Genomic DNA, 19,664 nt, shown 5'->3' on the forward strand with positions numbered 1-19,664 from the left:
GATGAGTAGCAGTCACAGGTAACGAAGTGATCCGAAAATCACAGTTCCGCTCATCACTAGTCCACTGTCCACGTCGCCTTTTCTTTCGACCTATCGCATTCTCAGAAGCGATAGTCGAAAAACGACTCTGGTGACTGGTGGTCGGACTGTACTCTGTTGCTTTCATGAAAGCATATGCGTTACTCGGTGAGCAAGAATAGCACTGAAAATTGACACGTAACATGTTTTGTATGAATTAATACAGTCTACGATTACATGGAAATGTTATTCTCTAAGCTCGTGTGAAAATTTCAAGGATTATAAATTCTATGATCGCAGGTGACATGTTGTGGTACACCCGGCGTTTGATATTCTAAGAAATCCAGCTTAGTGTTACTAAATTTGACTATTTTACGAGTTTCTCTGGGAAAAATGGAAAATTCTGGAAAACAGTATGTATATGATGCTATATTTTGAGCGTATGTGCTACAATCCTTACGTGTGCATGCAATTTAATTATCACTATTCTTGTCATTTTTGTGGAACACCTTTTGTGGAGTGGTATTTACCGCGATTATTTTAATTATGTGCGCAGGTATGGGTTACTCGTCCCGAAAAAGGCTGGACAAAACCTACAGCCGCGGCCTTCTGTATTTGGTGATGACAGTGACTCTGACTCAGGTGAAGGTGGGAATTGGATAGGGAAATCCTTTAAGGTGATTTCTTTGTACTTTTTAAATCAACGATTAGCCGAATTGGCATAATGGCATGGTATTCTCCAACATTTTTTCTTTTACCCACAGAATGAAAGTGTCCAGAAAAGGCAAACAAAGTTGGACATCCAGAAAGCTCTCGAGCAAGATCCAACTGTCTATCAGTATGATGAAGTTTACGATGAAATGGAAGAGAAAAAAATGGAGCAGAAGAAAAAGCATAAGGATCCTGAAAGGAAGGTGTGTAGAAAAGGAAGTCATTAATGTCTTAATTCAGTGAGTCTTGTTCTGTTAATTTTTGATGTTATTTTTTCCCAAATAAATAGCCGAAGTACATTCAAACGCTGTTGGCCACTGCAGAGAGGCGGAAAAGAGAGCAAGAAAGGAGAACAGAGCGTAAAGTTCAAAAGGAGAGAGAGGCAGAAGGAGAGGAGTTTAAAGACAAGGAATCGTTTGTCACCTCAGCTTACAGGAAAAAGCTTGAGGAATTCCAAGCAATGGATGAGCAAGAAAGGTTACAAGATAAAATTGAAGGTATGCCTCGTACGTTGATCGTAGTGGGGTTGGGATTTTGCTGTGGAGTGGAGTTATGTGTGGTAAAAATGTTTATTGGTGCATTCTTTGCCTCTCGTTATGTAATTATCTGCCTTGTTGTGGCAAAATTGGATATTTTTAACTGCATCGAAAAGTAATCGTTTTTCTTTTCAACCAACAGCAAGTTGACGGATCTACTCAATAATGCAGCTGTTTCAATAGTAATAATAATTGCGTCAATAATTAGCCAATCAGTTGATTAAGTGATGAGAATTTGTTACTGCATTTTTTACCTTGTAATGAATGATGTTAATGAAGTTAAATGATGATCAATACTTTCACAGCAATTACCTAAGCTCTTTCAATTCCTCATAGATCTTTTTCGAATATAATCACAACTCCCTATTCATTTACAATATGATTCACTTCTACTCTGAATATGTAAATTCATCGATACTACAAGTTAAAAGAGCTTCCTAGGCTGGTGGTGTTTTGATTCTAAATGCGATGCAATTAAACTTAGTATGTTCATATTCAACTTTTGCAAAAGCTAGGTACCTATCTTGATTTTCTTGCCCATCGATTTTTTTTCTTTCAAGAAATTCAATGTAACTACGTTTCTCTGTTGTGTGTAGGATGAATTATATGTATATGGCAGAGTATTTTTAACTATTATTACTAACTGGGAAAAACCCGGAATATTTAGGGAGTCTTGGTCTCCTAGAAAAATTCGGGGAATTCAGCAAATGTCCCAGAAAAATCCATGTTGTACTCTTAATCCCTTCAGTGGAAGCTTTCTTCCAATAAATTTCCATATCAAGAATAGTTTCTTATTTAAAACTCTACACTTATTTGCACATTTGGAGCTCATATTTGGAAACTTAGAAGTTATCTGAAGTTTGGTTTCTGGAATCTGGAAGTTTTCCCATCAATTTGAAAAAATAAAACAGCAATTGATATTTTTTTGCTTTTATACATCTAAGTGCAGTATATTTTGAAAAAATCTGGATGTACTCCTTTAACACCAAATTTTCAAAACTTAAAAGGGGAGGGTGAGGAGTAGCCTACATAAAGGGTTTATACAAGTGGTATTTTTAGATCCTTAACTTGTTTCTATTACCTCTAGATGTTACACATAGCGTTAAAATGACTTTAAAATATTCCTGTGTCCAGAAGTTTTTTCCTGTGAGCAATATTTGCCCTAAACTGCTAGGGCAAAAATTATTATTATTTTATTGAAAATGTTTAGGACTGGAAAGTACCCTGGAAAACCTCGAAATCTCAGGGAATTTGTTTATTGCTTTGCATTGAATCCTAGATAAAGTGAAATACCATGTTTATTGATTCTAATTGAACTTATCTCTATTTATTCTGCAGAGCTAACTGATGTGGTCAAGCAGAAAGATCTTGGTGGCTTTTACCGACACCTATTCCAACAAACAGTTGGCGATAATGAGGGTAAGAAGGAGGAAGTAAAGATTAAGGAAGAGAAAGATGATGAGAATTGCAACAATGAGGAGAAAAATGAAAAGAATGAGGAAGATGATATTTATGGGGATTTACCAGAACCAAGTGGACTGAAAACTTCAGTTAAAGTTGAAGAACGTAGCTACAGAAAACGGAAGGTTTCCAGTTCATCTGACTCTGATGGTGGGAAAGATGACACTGCCAAGAAAAGCAAGACAATAGAGGGCTCTGATGGTGATACAGACAGTAGCAGTAGTGATAGTAGCTCAGGTAGCAGTAGTGATTCAAGTAGTAGTAGTAGTGAAGACGAGGAGGATGATGGGATAGTTAAAAAGGAAACAGAAAAGGGGGTCGAAGATAAGAAAATAAGTGAACCTGATGAAACAAGTGAAAAAAACGAAAATCCAGGTGAGTCTAAGAGTGCAAACTTAAATGGAACCACTGAGGACAAGGAGGGTGATAAGCCTGTGGCATCTGGTGATGTAGAAGAGAAAGAAAAAGTACCTGAAGAACCAAAACCTAACATTTGGGAAAAGAAGACTGTCGGACCTCTATTTGATGCTGCCTTGCAGAGGTATTTGGCTCGAAAAGCTGTGAGGATGGCAAAGTTATCATCATGATCCAGTGCTGTGTGATTTCTATTTCGTATACTGAAATTTTATATCCATAGTAATGATGAACCTTTTGAATATTAGAAGTGAAGGTTTGTGATGTTTTTTTTTGCTGGAATTGCTACAAAAGTCAATGGTATGTGTATAAAAATTAATATTTACTTATCCACTTCTTTTCCATGAAAAAAATGGTATGTTCTAATATTCGACTATCATGGCTGTTCGAAAAAAATGCTCTTTAAGTTTTCTTACTGTCATATCATTGATTGTTTGGTGTGGAATAAAGATTCCATTTTTTCAGCTTATTGCAGAAATGCTGATACTCTTTTTCTAAGAAATCTATGCCCTAGAAACAGGCATGAGTTTTCAATAAGGGAATAGGCATTCATTTATCAGTTCAAGTAGGGTCATTCCATGTCAGTTCATCCAGGCATGACACCCACCGACTCGGATTTTGATGAAACTTGCCAATTTTCATCCTTCCATGCTGGAATGAAACAGTGTAAAATATTTCTTGGCTATCTCTAATAGTTTTTTTTTCACGACCATTTGAAGTTTGGGTGAAACTGCAGTTTTTCAATGGATGCGGTCTCCAGAGGCACTTGCACCTCCAGAGGGAAATAATTTGTCTTAGCCATAGTTTTCATCCGATTCTTATGAAAATTTGCAGGTTTACTATAGAAGTCATGAGGATTCCAAAATCTTATTGAAAAATATCCTAAGGAATATTGGAAATTCTCTAAACTCGTATGTTTCATAAGATTTTAGAAAACTTAGCGTCAAAAACATGGTTCTATAAAACTTCAAATTTTGACCTGAGGCAATATCTGAATCAAGCTAAATTATTTTTTCTAATATTCCTTAAGGTATGACCCACCACCTTTAAAAATAAAATTCATGGCTTTTTGCTTGCTTTGTTGTTAAAAAAAATTTTATGCAAAAAAAATCCTTTTTCACGACTCTGGTCGTCAGTGTTGGGTCCTCCTCCAAGTGTGATGAAATGCTTGTGTTAACTGCTTTCTATATCTAAGAAAATATTTACAACATGTATCTAGTGCATAATACATTCAAAAATTAAAACATTTTTTTATGTGCAGGTTGTTTTTCTCCCGATACGAAAAATATATTTTTGAAATAGAATATTTTAAGGAATTCATAGCACTTACCCATCATTGCTGGGGATAACTTGATTGTTGCTATATAAAACACATCAAAATAAAGGATGCATGTCAATACGAGTCAACTTTCTCCATTTTGTATTGACAAAAAACTTCACGAATCTGTTTTACTTCAATAATGTTGCACAACTTATAAATGAACAATTACAATATATAGTCACTTTTGTCTGTGCATCAGTTTGTAGTTAAATATGATAGTATCCAAGGTCTTCACTGAGGCCTATCTCTGAGAAAGCTAATATTTCAGTTACACTAGAGTTACATTTTTTTCCCAGTAGTGGTAATTCCAAGTTTTCCTTTTAAATCCAACAGCCGTCGGTTCACACGTTTAATGTCTTTCTCCGAGAAGTAATACATTCGTCCTGAGCCTCTTGTGGTAGGAGTTTCCACATAACAAATGACATCATTTACAGGAACATTGTAAATATCTTCTTTCTCTTTTGGCCAGTAAAATGATAAAGAATTTCACTTTTATATCAAATGGATCAACATCGACATAAGTAGCCCAAAAAACCAGTGATTCTCATACAAGCAGGCCACAAAAGAATTAGTACAAGTTTTTGTCAAAATTTCTTCCCTACTTGGCTTTATCAAGAAATTGTGGACAGAACTGTATGTGGTATCAAAGCTAATTTTTTTTGTCGCAATAATGTATAGAAGAATGGTAGCTACGAGTACCTGGGATTGTTTTTACAAGGTACCAGCGAGTTTTTTTATTGTTGCCGAATCATTGATAATTGTTCTTTTTTTAAAACGTAAAATGAAATTTTGTCCACTTTGTACTTGCAGAACTCAAACACCTTTTTAATGGAAGTCATTGTATTACCCAGATCCCGCTGAAGGCTTTCTCTTGTAAGAATGCACTTAACTGTTCCACCTATCCCATCACATGGAGATTTTCCATGACTAGTTGAAAAAAAGACCAAGAAGCATGCAAGTCAAAGTCCTGGTGATGATGGCACAGGTTTATAAAGTTTTTACAGTTCTTATATTGACCAGCACAACCATCACTGAAATATTGCACTTCCTTTATTTCAAGGAACTTTTCCTTTAAAAACTGAGTGACTATTTTTTGCGTTTCAAATACGAAAGCTACATCATGTTCTAGATCGTCACAAAATACACACAAACTTGACACACACAGATCTTTCTTCAGCTGTCCACGAGTATAAATTACCGCTGGATGTAGGGAACAACCATCCTGATTCCAGTGATGACCCTGAACCTCATCTTGTATTACATAATGGTAGTTTTCACCGAAATCCAGCAAAACAATGGCTTCATCTGGCTGTAGGTTATTTTTTAGTTCTTTTAGGTATCTCGCCTGGGATTTGTTTATGAAGGAATGTGGGAGAAGTTTTTCCAGATTGTTCACCAGACTATTGATGTATTCATCCAGAGTCACTGTTAATCTAATTTGTTGGGTTCGATACGTTGTCACCCATGCACTGTATGTCACTTCATCTTCAGGGTCTCATTCCTCATATTTACTTTTCAGATGTTCCTTCAGGCGTTTGTCATACATACATTCTGAACAGTGCCGTACCATGCAATCCCTGTTATCTTTGGAACATACCAAGTAGTCAAATAGGTCGTTGTAGGTCTCCTCTATAGACCATCCATGGAGAAGAAGTGATGCATTCTGATGGATAGCACAGACACACACAATGGGTTGCAGAGGAGCCTGCCAACACGCACCATTTAGGCCGCAACAGACAAAATTTTGAAAACCCTATTTTTACATGTGGGAATTCAAATTAAAAAGCTGCATACAGCTCGTTTAGGTTACCTCTTTTGCTTGTGGACATTTTTGGACACACTCACCTTATCTTTCATTCCTGGCATAAGGCGTGAATACTCGTAATTTTGGTAGAATGACTGAACTAAGTCCACTGCAGTTTGTTCTATGTTTTTCCCCCTCCTTGGATCTGGTATGGCTATGATGCCTTTCATTCTTAGAATTCCGTAGTATGCTGAATTGTATATTCACTAACATTAATTTTGGTGGCTACTTTTTTCCTACTCCATGAAGTCGGAGCTAGTGTTAGTAGCTGAATTATCTCTCGCTGAATGCCTGCTGTCACCAGTTTTTCTTTTAGTAACCCAACTAGCACATCCATATCACTCGCTTTATCAAGAACTTCTGAATCATGCTCTGGAAGGAAATCTTTATCCAGTACTTTGAAAACCTTTTTGTTCAAAGTAGAACAACATTAATGAGGTAAAAAACATTCGTGAAGTTTTTTGTCAATACAAAATGAAGAAAGGTGACTTGTATTGACATGCATCCTGTATTTTGATGTGTTTTATATAGCAACAATCAAGTTATCCCCAGCAATGATGGGTAAGTGCTATGAATTCCTTAAAATATTCTATTTCAAAAATATATTTTTCGTATCGGGAGAAAAACAACCTGCACATAAAAAAATGTTTTAATTTTTGAATGTATTATGCACTAGATACATGTTGTAAATATTTTATTAGATATAGAAAGCAGTTAACACAAGCATTTCATCACACTTGGAGGAGGACCCAACACTGACGACCAGAGTCGTGAAAAAGGATTTTTTTTTGCATAAAAATTTTTTTTAACAACAAAGCAAGCAAAAAGCCATGAATTTTATTTTTACAGGTGGTGGGTCATACCTTAAGGAATATTAGAAAAAATAATTTAGCTTGATTCAGATATTGCCTCAGGTCAAAATTTGATGTTTTATAGAACCATGTTTTTGACGCAAAATTTTCTAAAATCTTATGAAACATACGAGTTTAGAGAATTTCCAATATTCCTTAGGATATTTTTCAATAAGATTTTGGAATCCTCATGACTTCTATAGTAAACCTGCAAATTTTCATAAGAATCGGATGAAAACTATGGCTAAGACAAATTATTTCCCTCTGGAGGTGCAAGTGCCTTTGGAGACCGCATCCATTGAAAAACAGCTGTTTCACCCAAACTTCAAATGGTCGTGAAAAAAAAACTATTAGAGATAGCCAAGAAATATTTAACACTTTTTCATTCCAGCATGGAAGGATGAAAATTGGCAAGTTTCATCAAAATCCGAGTCGGTGGGTGTCATGCCTGGATGAACTGACATGGAATGACCCAGTAAGGGTATGCAAGGGTTTGGTTTACAGAGTAAAGGAAACCTTAAGCTCGATTAAAATCTTTATTTTGGTAGTAAATAGATAAAAAACATTGATGCAACAAAATTTATCAAAAAACTACAAAAATTCCGAATCCATTCATATCTGCAATATTTCATTTGGTCACAAAAAGGATAAAATATTTTCTGGTTTATGAACACTACTGATTACAACTCTACTGCCACACCTCACAATCAGTCTTTGAAGCAATAGCTAACAATCATTTAAAATGAATGATTTCATTAATAACTCAAATATAATAATGGGAAAACCAATGTATCAATTTCCCGGGCTTCACCTTTTAGGAAGATTGATATGAAAAAGTAAATATAACTTATATTTACTCTTAGAAATTATGATTTCCAATTTATGGGAAAACCTTAGTATGTATGTGAATGGTAATCTCTACCATCATATTGAAAGAGGTTTCAATAGATTTTAAAGGCACTTTTTGCAAATCCACTGTTGATTGACAGATTCATAGGCCTATTCTCATTGAGATAATCACATACACATCACAAAATACACATCCACCTCAATGAGGAAAAAATCACAACTTAAGTGAAAGAAATCTACACTACATCAATCTTGATACAAGAAATGAAACTACAATCACAGACTGAATGTAGATTTTATAGAACTGCAGCCTTTATCACACCATGGGTTCTGCCCTCACCCATTACACCAATATTTGGGTAAAACATTTTCTGCTCAATATGCTCCATAACATTTTCTTTCAGACTCCATTTCTTCTTTTCTCTCACAACAATAAAATTGGGAGGAACAAAATTTCAAAAATGGATTGTTTGAAGGAAGTGTACTAAGAGGAGTAATCATGGTAATGAGATATCTTTGCCATTCTAACTGTAAAATATAAACAGTTTAATGAGACAAATTTTAGCGGGCAAAGATGTATGTATGATGATGTCCCTGTTGATAAGATGTATTATCCCATATGAAACCTATCAAGTCACGAGCCTCTTTCATGTATGCATGTCCAAATTCCCAACTTTGTCCTCTGAATTGTTTTTTTGTCTAGTGCCTGGATTCCTTTTTCTGCCTTGTGATTCACCTCATGCTTTGACTTGACTCCATGCTATTATCTTCAATATTCATTTGTAAAAAGCGTTGTTAGAATCATCGCCTTTCATTGAACCATCTCTCCATCCCTCTTCCTATCCTATTTCTCTTTCAACCTATGGCCAAACCATTGGATGGTCTATATCGGAAACTTTTATGCAGTTAGAACCACCAGTATTAGGTGTTAGAACTTCTAGCATGACTCATCTCCAAGTAAAATATATGTATTAGTAACTGGGCAGAAATTGACTAAAGAAGTGCACTGAATCATCTTGTGGCAATCAAGGAATGTCTCAAATATGAGCTGATGGCAGAACGGGAGTACATAATTTAACAATATCACAGTAATACCACAAATTGTCCTTTCTGAGTATGTCACACTCCTAATTTTTTGGCCTAAAAATTAGAATAAATCATTCATAACAAATAGTAATTTTCGTAGTGGCCCATCCGTGCACCTGACTCCTTGCTCATCTGCCCACCACTGTCCTGTCAGCTACTTCTTTGAAGACCTCCAATCATACCACCCAATCTCAGAGTGACACATCTTTTGAAACTTAAACTACATCCATTTTAAATGAAAACCACAAACACATGATACACTATGACTAGAGACAAATATAACATGCCAATGAAATGCGGATCGGTAAAGGTAAAGATGAATGTTCAGCATATTTTAAATCCATTTCATTCAGTAACCAAACAACTAAAATGGCACACACAGCTTTTCCACTTAAAATGGCCATTAGAGGTGTAATATTTCTGATAAAGTGAAATAAGTAAAAACTTTTTAAAAAATGGTTGATACCGATCTCATATGAGATGGGGATTAGAAACACTATTCCTCTAATGCACACTTTCTAATGAACAAATGTGAAATACGATGACAATATTTCAGAATTTTCAGGAATATCGACCACTGAAATGAGGGCAATGAGTCTCCTTTTTCTTCTCTGGTTGTAAAAGTTTATATCAGCAAAATTAGATGAGTAAAAAGCATTGGGTAGAAGACCCAGCAGTGGAAGCGAGAATGTGGAACCATCTTCAGGAACATCAACTTCTTGATAAGCAACATTGCAACCAGCACCTTTCAAAGTAAGAGAGGAAGGTATTGAATTAACAATTAGTATGACTATACTCGGCTCCAAATATATTTTCAGGAGAGGAGAACCTAAAGCAAGTGGTGTGTGCACTATAGGAAAGTTTCTCAGCACATTACTTCCTCTTAGCAAATCAGATGACAACAGACATGGCCTATGACCTAGGAAATCCACACCCCTTTCACGCTTGCAGCAAAGGCTTAAGCTGCCTCTCCCATGGAATTTCCTGAGCGGAAGTATCACAGGTAATTCTCTGACCAAGAATGCTTTAGCTCTTTGTTCCAGCCACAATACCAAACATACATATCTGCTGGAACTTGGTTCAAACTTGAAAAGAAGCAATTTTTTTAAATCTCTTCAGAACCCTCAATCCGCCCCTGAGAAGATAGCTACGCTCACTTATTCAAGCCAACCTTTGGGTTCAAGGAATGCATATGGATTCATTAAATATAAATAAGATTTGCTTGAAAACCATTCCGGTCATCATTTTGGGATAAGTATATTCCAAATTGGAAGCACAGTACCATTTTTTCACACCCTTCTTATGCATATTACTTTATTCTTGAGCAGAAATTCTTCCCTGTCAGCTACATGTATCCAACTTTCTTTACATCAATTGTAACATAGGATCTACACTGTAGGCATCACACCCCGACAATATTGACTCTCAAAAAGCAAATATTGACTATCATGTATCTCAAACATATTTTTGTTTTGAAAAATATTACGGATTCTCCTCAGTAGTTGGGGTGTGATACATACAGTCCTAGAAAAAATGAACCCCTGAGTGGCAAAAGGCGGAACTTCTCCCAAAAATCATGCCTCAGAGGATGAGATAACTGTGACGCCACTCCACTTATGGCTTGGTGTATTTTTCTTGGATAATAAAAATCCTTTTTAAGGACAATGGGGCGCTGAAGAGGGACTAGCTCCAAATGTGATGGCACAATTATAAGTCTGCTTCCTTCAATGTTTCTGTTGCCCTGGTTTCTTATGGCTCTCAAAATACAGATGCGATGTCATGCCAAATAATTATATGTACTTCAGATATCACCAAGGAATGTGTGTTTTAGATTATTATAGTCTTTATGCTACAGCTCTTAACACTTATAATTCCTAATTTTTATGTGTGCTGATATTTATCCTTTATCTATTAGGTTGAGGAGCTTTACAAAAAATTAGATCTATTCAAAACCATGATAACCAATGCAGTTTAGTTATTAGCCTCATACAATGGAAAAAAATGCACTGGAATCATCAGGATATATTGGGCAAAAAGATGGATGACATAGGTAAGTGATTAAGGATGACGTAGAAGACTCATGTAAGCGGGCTAATTGTGAACTAATTTGAGTTACCAATGCATAAAACTATAAGAAATTGTTTTCATTCTTGTGGCACACAATAACTTACAGTGAAAAATCATCTAAGATTTTGTAAAGCTACAACATTAATACTTTACCTTTGCTTTGGTTATTTACATACTGCCCCACATTTAATGGGTTGGCACAATTTTTTGTAAGCCAGGATAAATCAGATGTGAGTAATCCACCTAATCTGTCCCTTAGTACACATGACCTGTGGAAAAGAAAAAAGACCACTGCTGCCATATAATGAGAGGTTACAGGAGAAATACTTTTCTACGAATTTCATTTGTCAGCAGGTTCTTATTTAGGATGCTATCTATCTCTCTTGATTTATTTATTGGCCCATATGAATAACCATTTGGATCTGAATAACTCTGCTTTCACTTGGGCCTAAACATAAGCCAGTTAAATAGCCAACAAATATCATGCATTACCGAGAATAAGAAATCCAACACAGAAGAAGAAAAAACTTACATCACAACTTCTATTTTTTAGCCCAAAACGTAGAAATCAGAAAAAATTAACTTTACTAGGCACTACTTTAACACTTTCAAAAATATCACAGTTCAACCATTTCCTCAGATCAGAAGGAGCCGGTTATCTAGTTCTATCACAAACAGCATTAAATTATGTTATGATTTTCCTCTTAGTGCATCTAGTTTTACAAATAAGAGGAAGGAAGTGCTATCAGTTCACCAATCATACTAACAATAAAACTTTTTTTGTTAACCCTTTCGAGACGGTGAAGTTCTGTCCTTAGCGTGACTGCTGTACTGAGCCCCGAGAGAATCTTCCGTCCCCTCCACACGGAGCATTTTTGCAGGACATTCGTGAAGAAAGGTGTCGTGGATAATTACACACTCTCGGCACCAGCCTTTTTCGACCCTTCCTAGCAAGGATTCTGCATTATCTCGGACTCTGAGGGTAGTTGGGCTCCCTCCTTTCGGGGATTATAACCCTACCAGCAGAATTGGTTTGCGGTCAATCATGCTTTGTTTATATGAATTAGCTATGTAATTGTGGCTTGAATGTAAATTGCAGACTTTGAATTGAATTCCTCGTTTTATTCTGAGAATTGTCAAATTTTGAATGAAGCTCTACCATCAATATTAACGCATTAAATGCAGCAACAATTTCCATGTTGATGTTTATATTGAAATCGAGATGTAAGTTAATATTTATCGTAGAATTTCGTTTAAAAATTGTAAACGGTACTCAAAAGACAAATATTTCAATTCTTAGTTTATATTTTTTGAGAAAGGAACAAACGTTTAAGTATACCGGGACTAGCCACGGTGATAACTTTTACGGAGTCACCCACTATGCAGAAATTGTGCGGAAAATCTACAGAAATTTTTTAAAAACAGGGTACTAAGTAGAGGGTTTTAAACTACTATTAACACTTTTTCTAAATGAAAAAAACTTCATTTGACAAAGAAATCTTTTGTAAATTCATGATTTTTTAATACATATTTTGTTTTCTTTAATGAAGGAAAGTTATTGCGTTTTATATTTCGGTGGGGGAGGTTAGTCTGGACCCTCCGGACCCCCCCTCATTACACTACTGGACAGATGTGTGTAACTACATTAGTTTTATAAAATTGCATCATTATAATTTAATTTGTAATTTAAATAAAAATTGCTACAAAATGACTTTTTCACCTAAGTGTATTGTGGTAAAAATAGTTTTTTAGGTTGGGGGTGACCTTTTTCAAAAACTAAATAGAAATAATGTCTTTTTCTTTACTTTTGGACAAATGCCGGTCAATTTATAGCACAGGAACTTGGGGTTACAAAAAAGTCATAACCCTAATGACCCCGGCCCCTTGCCGCTAAGATGGGTACCTGCTCCCGGATTTTGAGGTTATGGCCTAAGCCCTGCAGTGTTGGGTCATGAAACAAAGACATCACACACTCCCGACCATCATAAAAGGGGCCCCTCTCCCGGGAGAGCTAGGAAACGTATATATTCGGAATTTGTTCACCTGCATAGGAAAATCTTCGACAAAAATACATATACGGCTTTCGTCTCCCAGGTCAAGAAATGTCCAGATGCATATTTACGTCTTAAGTATGGAAAAGGTTAATGCTTAAGGAACAACATCCATCTCCAAGTTAAGTAAACATATCTTCTCAGTTTCTCACACTTGCTACATTTGACAAAATCCATGCAATCCTCCACTCGTTTTGGATTTTTCTTTCATGAATAATGAAATAACCTACCGATCGATAAGTGTAATCCATAGAAGAGGATGCTATTTTACCCTGGCCAGAGGCATCTGAAGTAGAGCTCACAACAGTAAATTCTATCTTTCAAAATAGTATTGTCTAAGAAGCCTAAAGCTGGAATGTTTTATATATATACATATATTAAAAAAATGCCCTTTAAAATTGGATTGACCACGGATTTCAATGGAAAAACTCCATTTCTGGAAAAATAAGAGTATACAGAGCATATGCAAATATTGAATGCTACATAGCTGGTTAGGATAGTAAAGATAGCACTATGCCCAGGCAGTAAGTGCTTCACAATTACATCAGACTTTCAGATACATATTTGACAAGAACGGAGTGATTAAACTGTTTTTCCCCTCAGCCTAATGCTTCACTGATAGGCTTTCTAAGTAAATGGAAATAGCCCTCTATACATATCATCCAATGGTGCGACCAATTAGCATCGAGGACCTCGAGGATTTTGGCATACTTTTGCGAATTAGTCTCTTCGAGGTTGTATTAAGTCTTTACCCATCATTGGTATTGAAATTATCTGTCAGTTTTTCAATTTCACGAATGATGCGAGGGAAATAATGTTTCCCTTTGGCAAGGACTTTTGAATTCCTGAAGTAAAGTAAAGTCAGAATTTGAAAAGGGTAACAGTAAGCCGTATGTCATTACCATTTCTCCACTCTACTTGTATGCCACTCAACAGCCAAATTATCGACAGGACAGCACCATCTTTTATCTTTTTCACAACCAACATACCCAGCTCAACTACCAAAAACACATCTTACAATTGATTTATAATGCAAAGGGAAATAACTCCCATACATATTTTGAGTCCAGTCACACAGGAAATCATCAAAGCACTATAATTATGAAAATTCGCTTACTTGTAAATGGCTTTTGATATACCAGTGTCCTTTCCATCAATGAGAAAGCCATCAAGGCATCGGAAAATGAATGGATTCCCTAAAGACTGAAGAAGAATGGGCTCATATGGACGATATATAGTTCCTGGAATACAAAATATATACGCAGTGAGATTTCATCAAAGAGGCTTACATACCCCGACTTTAAACATTACTATGCAGAAGAATTCTTTTAACTGAGTGAGTAAAATATATTTTGGTGAGTACAGCTCCCAGCCCATACCCCAGAATGAGCATCATACTTTCCATCAGCATCTCAAGGCCCACAGTTTTCCACACCAGCAATCAATGGGTAAATATTTATGCTATGTTTTCATGGGCTTAGATCGGCCCTTATGGCTGTTGTCTAGTCAACCTATCCTCTGTATAGCAGGATATACTGCATCATATATGCCGCACATCAACAACTGAGTTGATTTTTTGATGAAAACAAATGGTAGTCATACACAGAAACTGCCCAAATCATTAACAATCCAAAAAAGTACTGTACACAGCAAAAACTGAGCTGATTTGTTAAATATGTATACCTAGGTAATCTGATAAAAGACATTTAGTTTATAACACTGAGTGCTTGAAATGATAATATACATCTCAGTTGATGTTAAAGCACATTAATCAATGCCCAGTCTCCTTCAAAGTAAATGGAAAATTACAAATAATTCATGTGATGGTAAAGAGTTACAGAAAATCAAAATCATGTGAAGCCAAGCTGAACATAAGATCTAACTTTCAAATTGGCTAAGAAAGGTAAAATGGGTATATTTAGATGGTGCTACAGCACTTAAGAAATCCCAGTTGAGGCATCAGGGATTCAGGCTCACCAGGATAAAGTGCCACCAGCGATCCTTTGGGCACTGAACCTCTGCGAACAAAGACACCTGTACCTACTACTTTCCTTGAAGACAAGCTGCTAGGTCCACGCTCTACTGCAAAGCCCATTATTTTAGTCATTGCCTGAAGTATATAAAATAAAGCATTCATTAACATATGAAGCATTATTCCATTCATTGATATTTCTTGAGTTACTAAGGCAAGAGCATCTCATATGCAAAACTTTTTGGTATTACTCAATCAAGTAACATCAAAGACTAAAGAGGTGTCAGCCCTGACAGAAATCATAGCCAAAAAGAGACTTGGTCAGGTTTTCAAGAGAATTTTTGATTTTTTTTTAAACTTAATGAAGATGCCTATAAAGGTTTTAAGCAAAATTTGAAAATACTGTTGCAAAGTTTACGGTGAAATTTTCCGGGATTGCCAAAAAAAATCCTTTAGATGTTTCAGAGACCCTAAAACTATAGTTTAAATCCAATCTGAACTGCAGCACCTCCATGAATACCATTGAAAACCTCTTCCTAGCTATGCTAGCTAGCTTTTTCAAAGGTTTGACAACACCTTTTGATAAGGGCAACCCCTATGAAAAAAATGTATAAACCTGTATACAATTTTTATACATAGTCTTGAAAATTGTACAAGAATGTATGCACATTTCATGCAGGTTCATACAATTTTTTCATAGGGGAAAAGGATAATTCCTAGCAAGTGCCTTGAAAAGCTAAAATGATATACATATTGGAGATCCTCCCTTAAAAATATGAACTGACTTGTGGGGAATGAAAAATTAATGTTGAAAACATCTTCATAAAATTAAAGAAATCAAGATCACATTGCTAGGCTGCCAGGAGCATTTTGAATGAGATTTTGGAAGTTTCTCACTTTTAACAAAAACCTCTTTAAATCCTCAATGCTAGAACCTTTTGTTCCACTTGGTTCTCCTAAGACATTTTCATTGAGATATAATTTTTAAATAAATGCTTAAGGAATACCCCTAAGTAACTAAGTCTTTTTCAGGGACTAGATCACAATGCTATAATATTATATCTATACAAAAGGTGAAGGAAAGACCAATGGAGAGTCTCAATTGAAACACCACTTCTCACTGGCCAGAAATGTGGGCAATAATGACTTTGAAATTTGGGAATGGAGGTAAGACAGAAAAGATGACAAGAGGAGGAGGAAAAGATGACCCTTTGTGTTCCACTTGGTTCTCCTAAGACATTTTTGATGCTTGTAGTAATGGATGAGGGCAGGAAACTGCTATAAAATATTTAGAGGAGAGCACTAACAATTGTATCATCTAAATTGAGAGGATTTCAGACTGTTTGTAGTATGTACTCTTTAATATGACTTAATTGATAGAGATAAAATCCAATCCTCGATAGGTCGACTGAACCAAATACGATATGCACCAATAACCTTCAGCAGGTCATTGATGTGGATCATGGACCATAAATACGAAGGAGTGAGTATGTGAGCTGAAAACCAGGATAGGGAGGATATTAAATGAGGGGGGAAGGATGAGGAAGTGAAAAGGGCTAATGGGTGAGTAAAAGCTCTACTGAAAAATTATGATGAATAGAAAATGAAGGAAGCAATTACTCAACAGCCTTCTCTACCATGTAAAGCTACCACAACTGGTACATCATGATGTGGTGCACCAGTGGGAAATTGCCTAAAGTACATAGGATAAAGCATATAGAAAAGCTACCTCAACGTACTACCCGTTGAAGCAAATAAGTTTACACCATAAATTTGCTGCCAGTTGTTTCCGTTCAAGATCACTAATAATGTTATGTTCCAGTATGCTTAAGTTCTTTAAGTGATCAACTTTAAGGAAATAAAGGCTGACTTGCCTCCAAGTTTTTGGTAGCGATTTCCTGACTGTCACCACTTGAAAAGTTCTTACAAAATTGGGGAAGTAATCGAAGTAAGCAATCCCGAACTTCATCATCTGGGATGATTTTATCTTTATTTTCTGCAGCCACAATGCGAGCTGTCCTGTGAAATAATGGGAAACCTATCTAGTAAGACAATTTGGTAATTCTGAGACGGAAAATTAAAAAAAAGGTGTTACTCATTTTCAATACATAAGAATGAGCTTGTTTAATTACACTAAAATGCGTAACCACATGGGAATCGGACATTAACCTGTTTTTAAGATTTAGAGCAATCCACGGCACAAATCTATACTTGTATCGGTTCCACTTGTCGAAGAATGATTTCATAATGATGTTAAATTTTTGTCTTGATTTTTATACGGAGCAGCACAAGTTAAGTCAAAAATTTCCCTGATGCTATAAATAATAAGTGGCAAAAAACCGACACCGCTTACAAAAACTACCAAGCCAAGAGGGAGGAAAGTATTCCATTAGATGAAATGAACACGATGTGTCCGCAAACTTCACTATAGAAGAAAATTGAAAAAATACTCCCACCATAATACATTCGCGCACCGTCTACACGTGTACTTATTGTATGAACGAAAACGCGTAAACGGAATTTTCTTAAGCAGACGACGCTGGAAAAACAATTGATGGCAGAAATTACTATCGATCGTATGCCGCACGACCGATTATCGAAACATCACATATCGCATCAGACCACAATCCACAATCATCTCAGCAGCGAGAGCAAATCAGACGCGTGTTTTGTATGGTTCTCTGCCGTGGTTGGTACTTGGCAGTCTGTGGATGTTTCTGAGGACAAGAGAAGCTGTGTAGTGTGATGGGAGTGTGTAAACAACGTAGCGAGGCAGGATCTTTAAAAGAAATATAGTATTTAAGAATTAATCAGCTTACCCATAAGATACGTTATGGATTCCAAAGGAAGGCATTTTAGAAATCCTTTCGCCCGACCATGGATGACAGAAACAGGCGCGGCGGCCGCTGCATCCAGTTCCATGGGACTAAAAGGAATCGTGGCTGGTAAAACATTATTAAAAATTTATAATCTTTAAGTTAATTGGTAGATTATGGTGAGGCGATTTCCTGAGTGATTGCGTGCATTTATTTCCATTGTTTATTAAACGTATGGACTGCCTATTGTGGGATATGTTGCAGTTATCTATATGCACATTAATTAGGAATTGGTGTTATTGATCCTACTTTATAAAATCAAATATAATATGTGTGTATGGTCATATCTTCAATATAGACATACAGGCAATGTATGCATTGAATAACTTCTTACAATAGCATCAGCTATTACTGCGCCTTTCGGCGTCCGTTTGATATTTTAATTCATTGTACCTAGCAAAAATCATGTGTCAGTGTACTCTATGGAATGCGGATTAAACGATTTTTTCTCTCATTAGATTGTACGAGCATTCGAAAATTTATTATGCAGCCATCTTCAATGGCTTATTTATTTGAATTTTGGAAAGTTGAGCACATCTTGTTGACATATGAAAGAAATTCTTGCCACGTGATTATGCTATGCGAATTTCTATCTAATTTATTACTAACTATGTTGTGTGTGTTTATTATGCAAGCATTCAAGGAAGTAAACAGTTTTTCACCGAATGAAAAGATAAACCTACATTTGAGTTAACTCTTTGTATACTGTCTCGTGTCTGCTGGTTTTTATCAAATTTTGCCTTATCTGAAAGGCCCTGTCTCAGTAAATATCTGTTTCTTCCTTTTCAGTGTGGTCGGCTTATTTGTCACTTAAATTCTCACGTTATATGACTTTTTCTCCATTGATCCTTTTTTCCAAATGTGTCGCATATATGTGGTGTTACTACATCTATTAGTTCTTGCAAAGAAATTTCAAACCCCCCTTGTTTCATTTTATTTCTGATGCTTCTATATCTGAAATTGGATATACTATTATACTTTTCTCCCGCCAGCTTCTACACCTATAGAACGAAACGATGCATGCTGCCGCATGTATTTTAAGAAATATTTAACTCCCTTAATGGATGGTAAAGGTGTTGTCTCAACTTTTGCTACTTTCTTTGAAAAAGGGCTGCAGCAAAGACGGTGAATGAGTGTCATGAGGCGTAGTTGGTCGATGTAAGCAGTTATTCAAAACCATTTATACTCACATTTGTAAAAATATTTTTCCTCGATAAATTACCGTATACACTCATGCCCCGTTCACATTACCATCTTTCTTAACCAGCGTAAGGTGACGTCAGAACCAACGCGCGTTCACACTCAACCATGGTTAGACCCTGGCGACATCTGATGAGTGGTAGAGTAATTCCAAGTGAAAAATGAATTGACAAGAGCGAATAACTTGTTGGAAGGAAATATAGAATGTGCAGGGAAAAGTTCTTGTGTTAATTGCAATGATATTGATGATGAATTTAAACATATGTGCATATTATGAGCTGCTTATGAATTAAAAATTGCATTCCAGCGTCGACAATCATTGTTCCTTGCTACGTAGAAGGTAATTCAAATGTGTTCGTCCAACTAATCATTTCATCCATAGTGTGGCTTGCATTCTTCTACTGCTCTATTTAATACGAATGAAAGCGAATATTACTGATAATTAGG

At 36.0% G+C, this 19,664-nt stretch overlaps 3 protein-coding genes across 4 annotated transcripts in view; 2 read left to right on the forward strand and 1 right to left on the reverse strand.

Annotated features, from left to right (window-relative positions):
* Positions 1–96: 96 nt before the first annotated feature.
* LOC124155689 (nuclear speckle splicing regulatory protein 1-like) lies at positions 97–3,618 on the forward strand. 2 transcript variants are annotated; one of them, XM_046529719.1, is made up of 6 exons: positions 97–186; positions 319–431; positions 575–695; positions 783–932; positions 1,019–1,226; positions 2,604–3,618. In XM_046529719.1, the coding sequence occupies exons 2-6, from the start codon at positions 412–414 to the stop codon at positions 3,311–3,313; spliced, it is 1,209 nt and encodes a 402-aa protein (XP_046385675.1). In that variant the 5' UTR covers positions 97–186; positions 319–411; the 3' UTR covers positions 3,314–3,618. The 2 variants fall into 2 exon arrangements, with proteins under 2 accessions (XP_046385675.1, XP_046385674.1); XM_046529718.1 differs by having other exon boundaries at positions 129–228.
* Positions 3,619–7,638: 4,020 nt separating this feature from the next.
* Positions 7,639–17,684, reverse strand: LOC124155690 (SET domain-containing protein 9-like). Its single transcript, XM_046529720.1, has 6 exons — positions 17,311–17,684; positions 17,016–17,160; positions 15,147–15,279; positions 14,287–14,410; positions 11,272–11,387; positions 7,639–9,796 (listed from the first exon to the last, which is right to left on the reverse strand). Exons 1-6 carry the CDS (start codon positions 17,385–17,387, stop codon positions 9,570–9,572), a joined length of 822 nt encoding a protein of 273 aa, XP_046385676.1. The 5' UTR covers positions 17,388–17,684; the 3' UTR covers positions 7,639–9,569.
* Positions 17,685–17,767: 83 nt separating this feature from the next.
* LOC124155691 (putative tricarboxylate transport protein, mitochondrial) overlaps positions 17,768–19,664 on the forward strand; it is a 51,266-nt gene continuing 49,369 nt past the window's right edge. Inside the window, exon 1 of the mRNA XM_046529721.1 lies at positions 17,768–18,086. Within this exon, the coding sequence (XP_046385677.1) occupies positions 17,975–18,086 (112 nt within the window). The 5' untranslated portion in view covers positions 17,768–17,974. The remainder of the gene's footprint in view (positions 18,087–19,664) is intronic.

The sequence above is a fragment of the Ischnura elegans genome, chromosome 3 (assembly GCF_921293095.1).
Source record: "Ischnura elegans chromosome 3, ioIscEleg1.1, whole genome shotgun sequence".
Classification (NCBI taxonomy): domain Eukaryota; kingdom Metazoa; phylum Arthropoda; class Insecta; order Odonata; family Coenagrionidae; genus Ischnura; species Ischnura elegans.

Bases quoted from the DNA above. Each gene is read 5' to 3' on its own strand.
- LOC124155690 (XM_046529720.1), bottom strand. From the start codon at position 17,387: ATGAAATCATTCTTCGACAAGTGGAACCGATACAAGTATAGATTTGTG. The intron at 14,411-15,146 runs GTGAGCCTGAAT...TTTGTATTCCAG, and splicing joins GCTGGTGGCACTTTATCCTG to GAACTATATATCGTCCATAT. The intron at 9,797-11,271 runs GTAAAGTATTAA...TTACTTTGAAAG, and splicing joins TGTAAATAACCAAAGCAAAG to GTGCTGGTTGCAATGTTGCT.
- LOC124155689 (XM_046529719.1), top strand. From the start codon at position 412: ATGGAAAATTCTGGAAAACA. The intron at 696-782 runs GTGATTTCTTTG...TTTTACCCACAG, and splicing joins GGATAGGGAAATCCTTTAAG to AATGAAAGTGTCCAGAAAAG. The intron at 1,227-2,603 runs GTATGCCTCGTA...TTTATTCTGCAG, and splicing joins GTTACAAGATAAAATTGAAG to AGCTAACTGATGTGGTCAAG.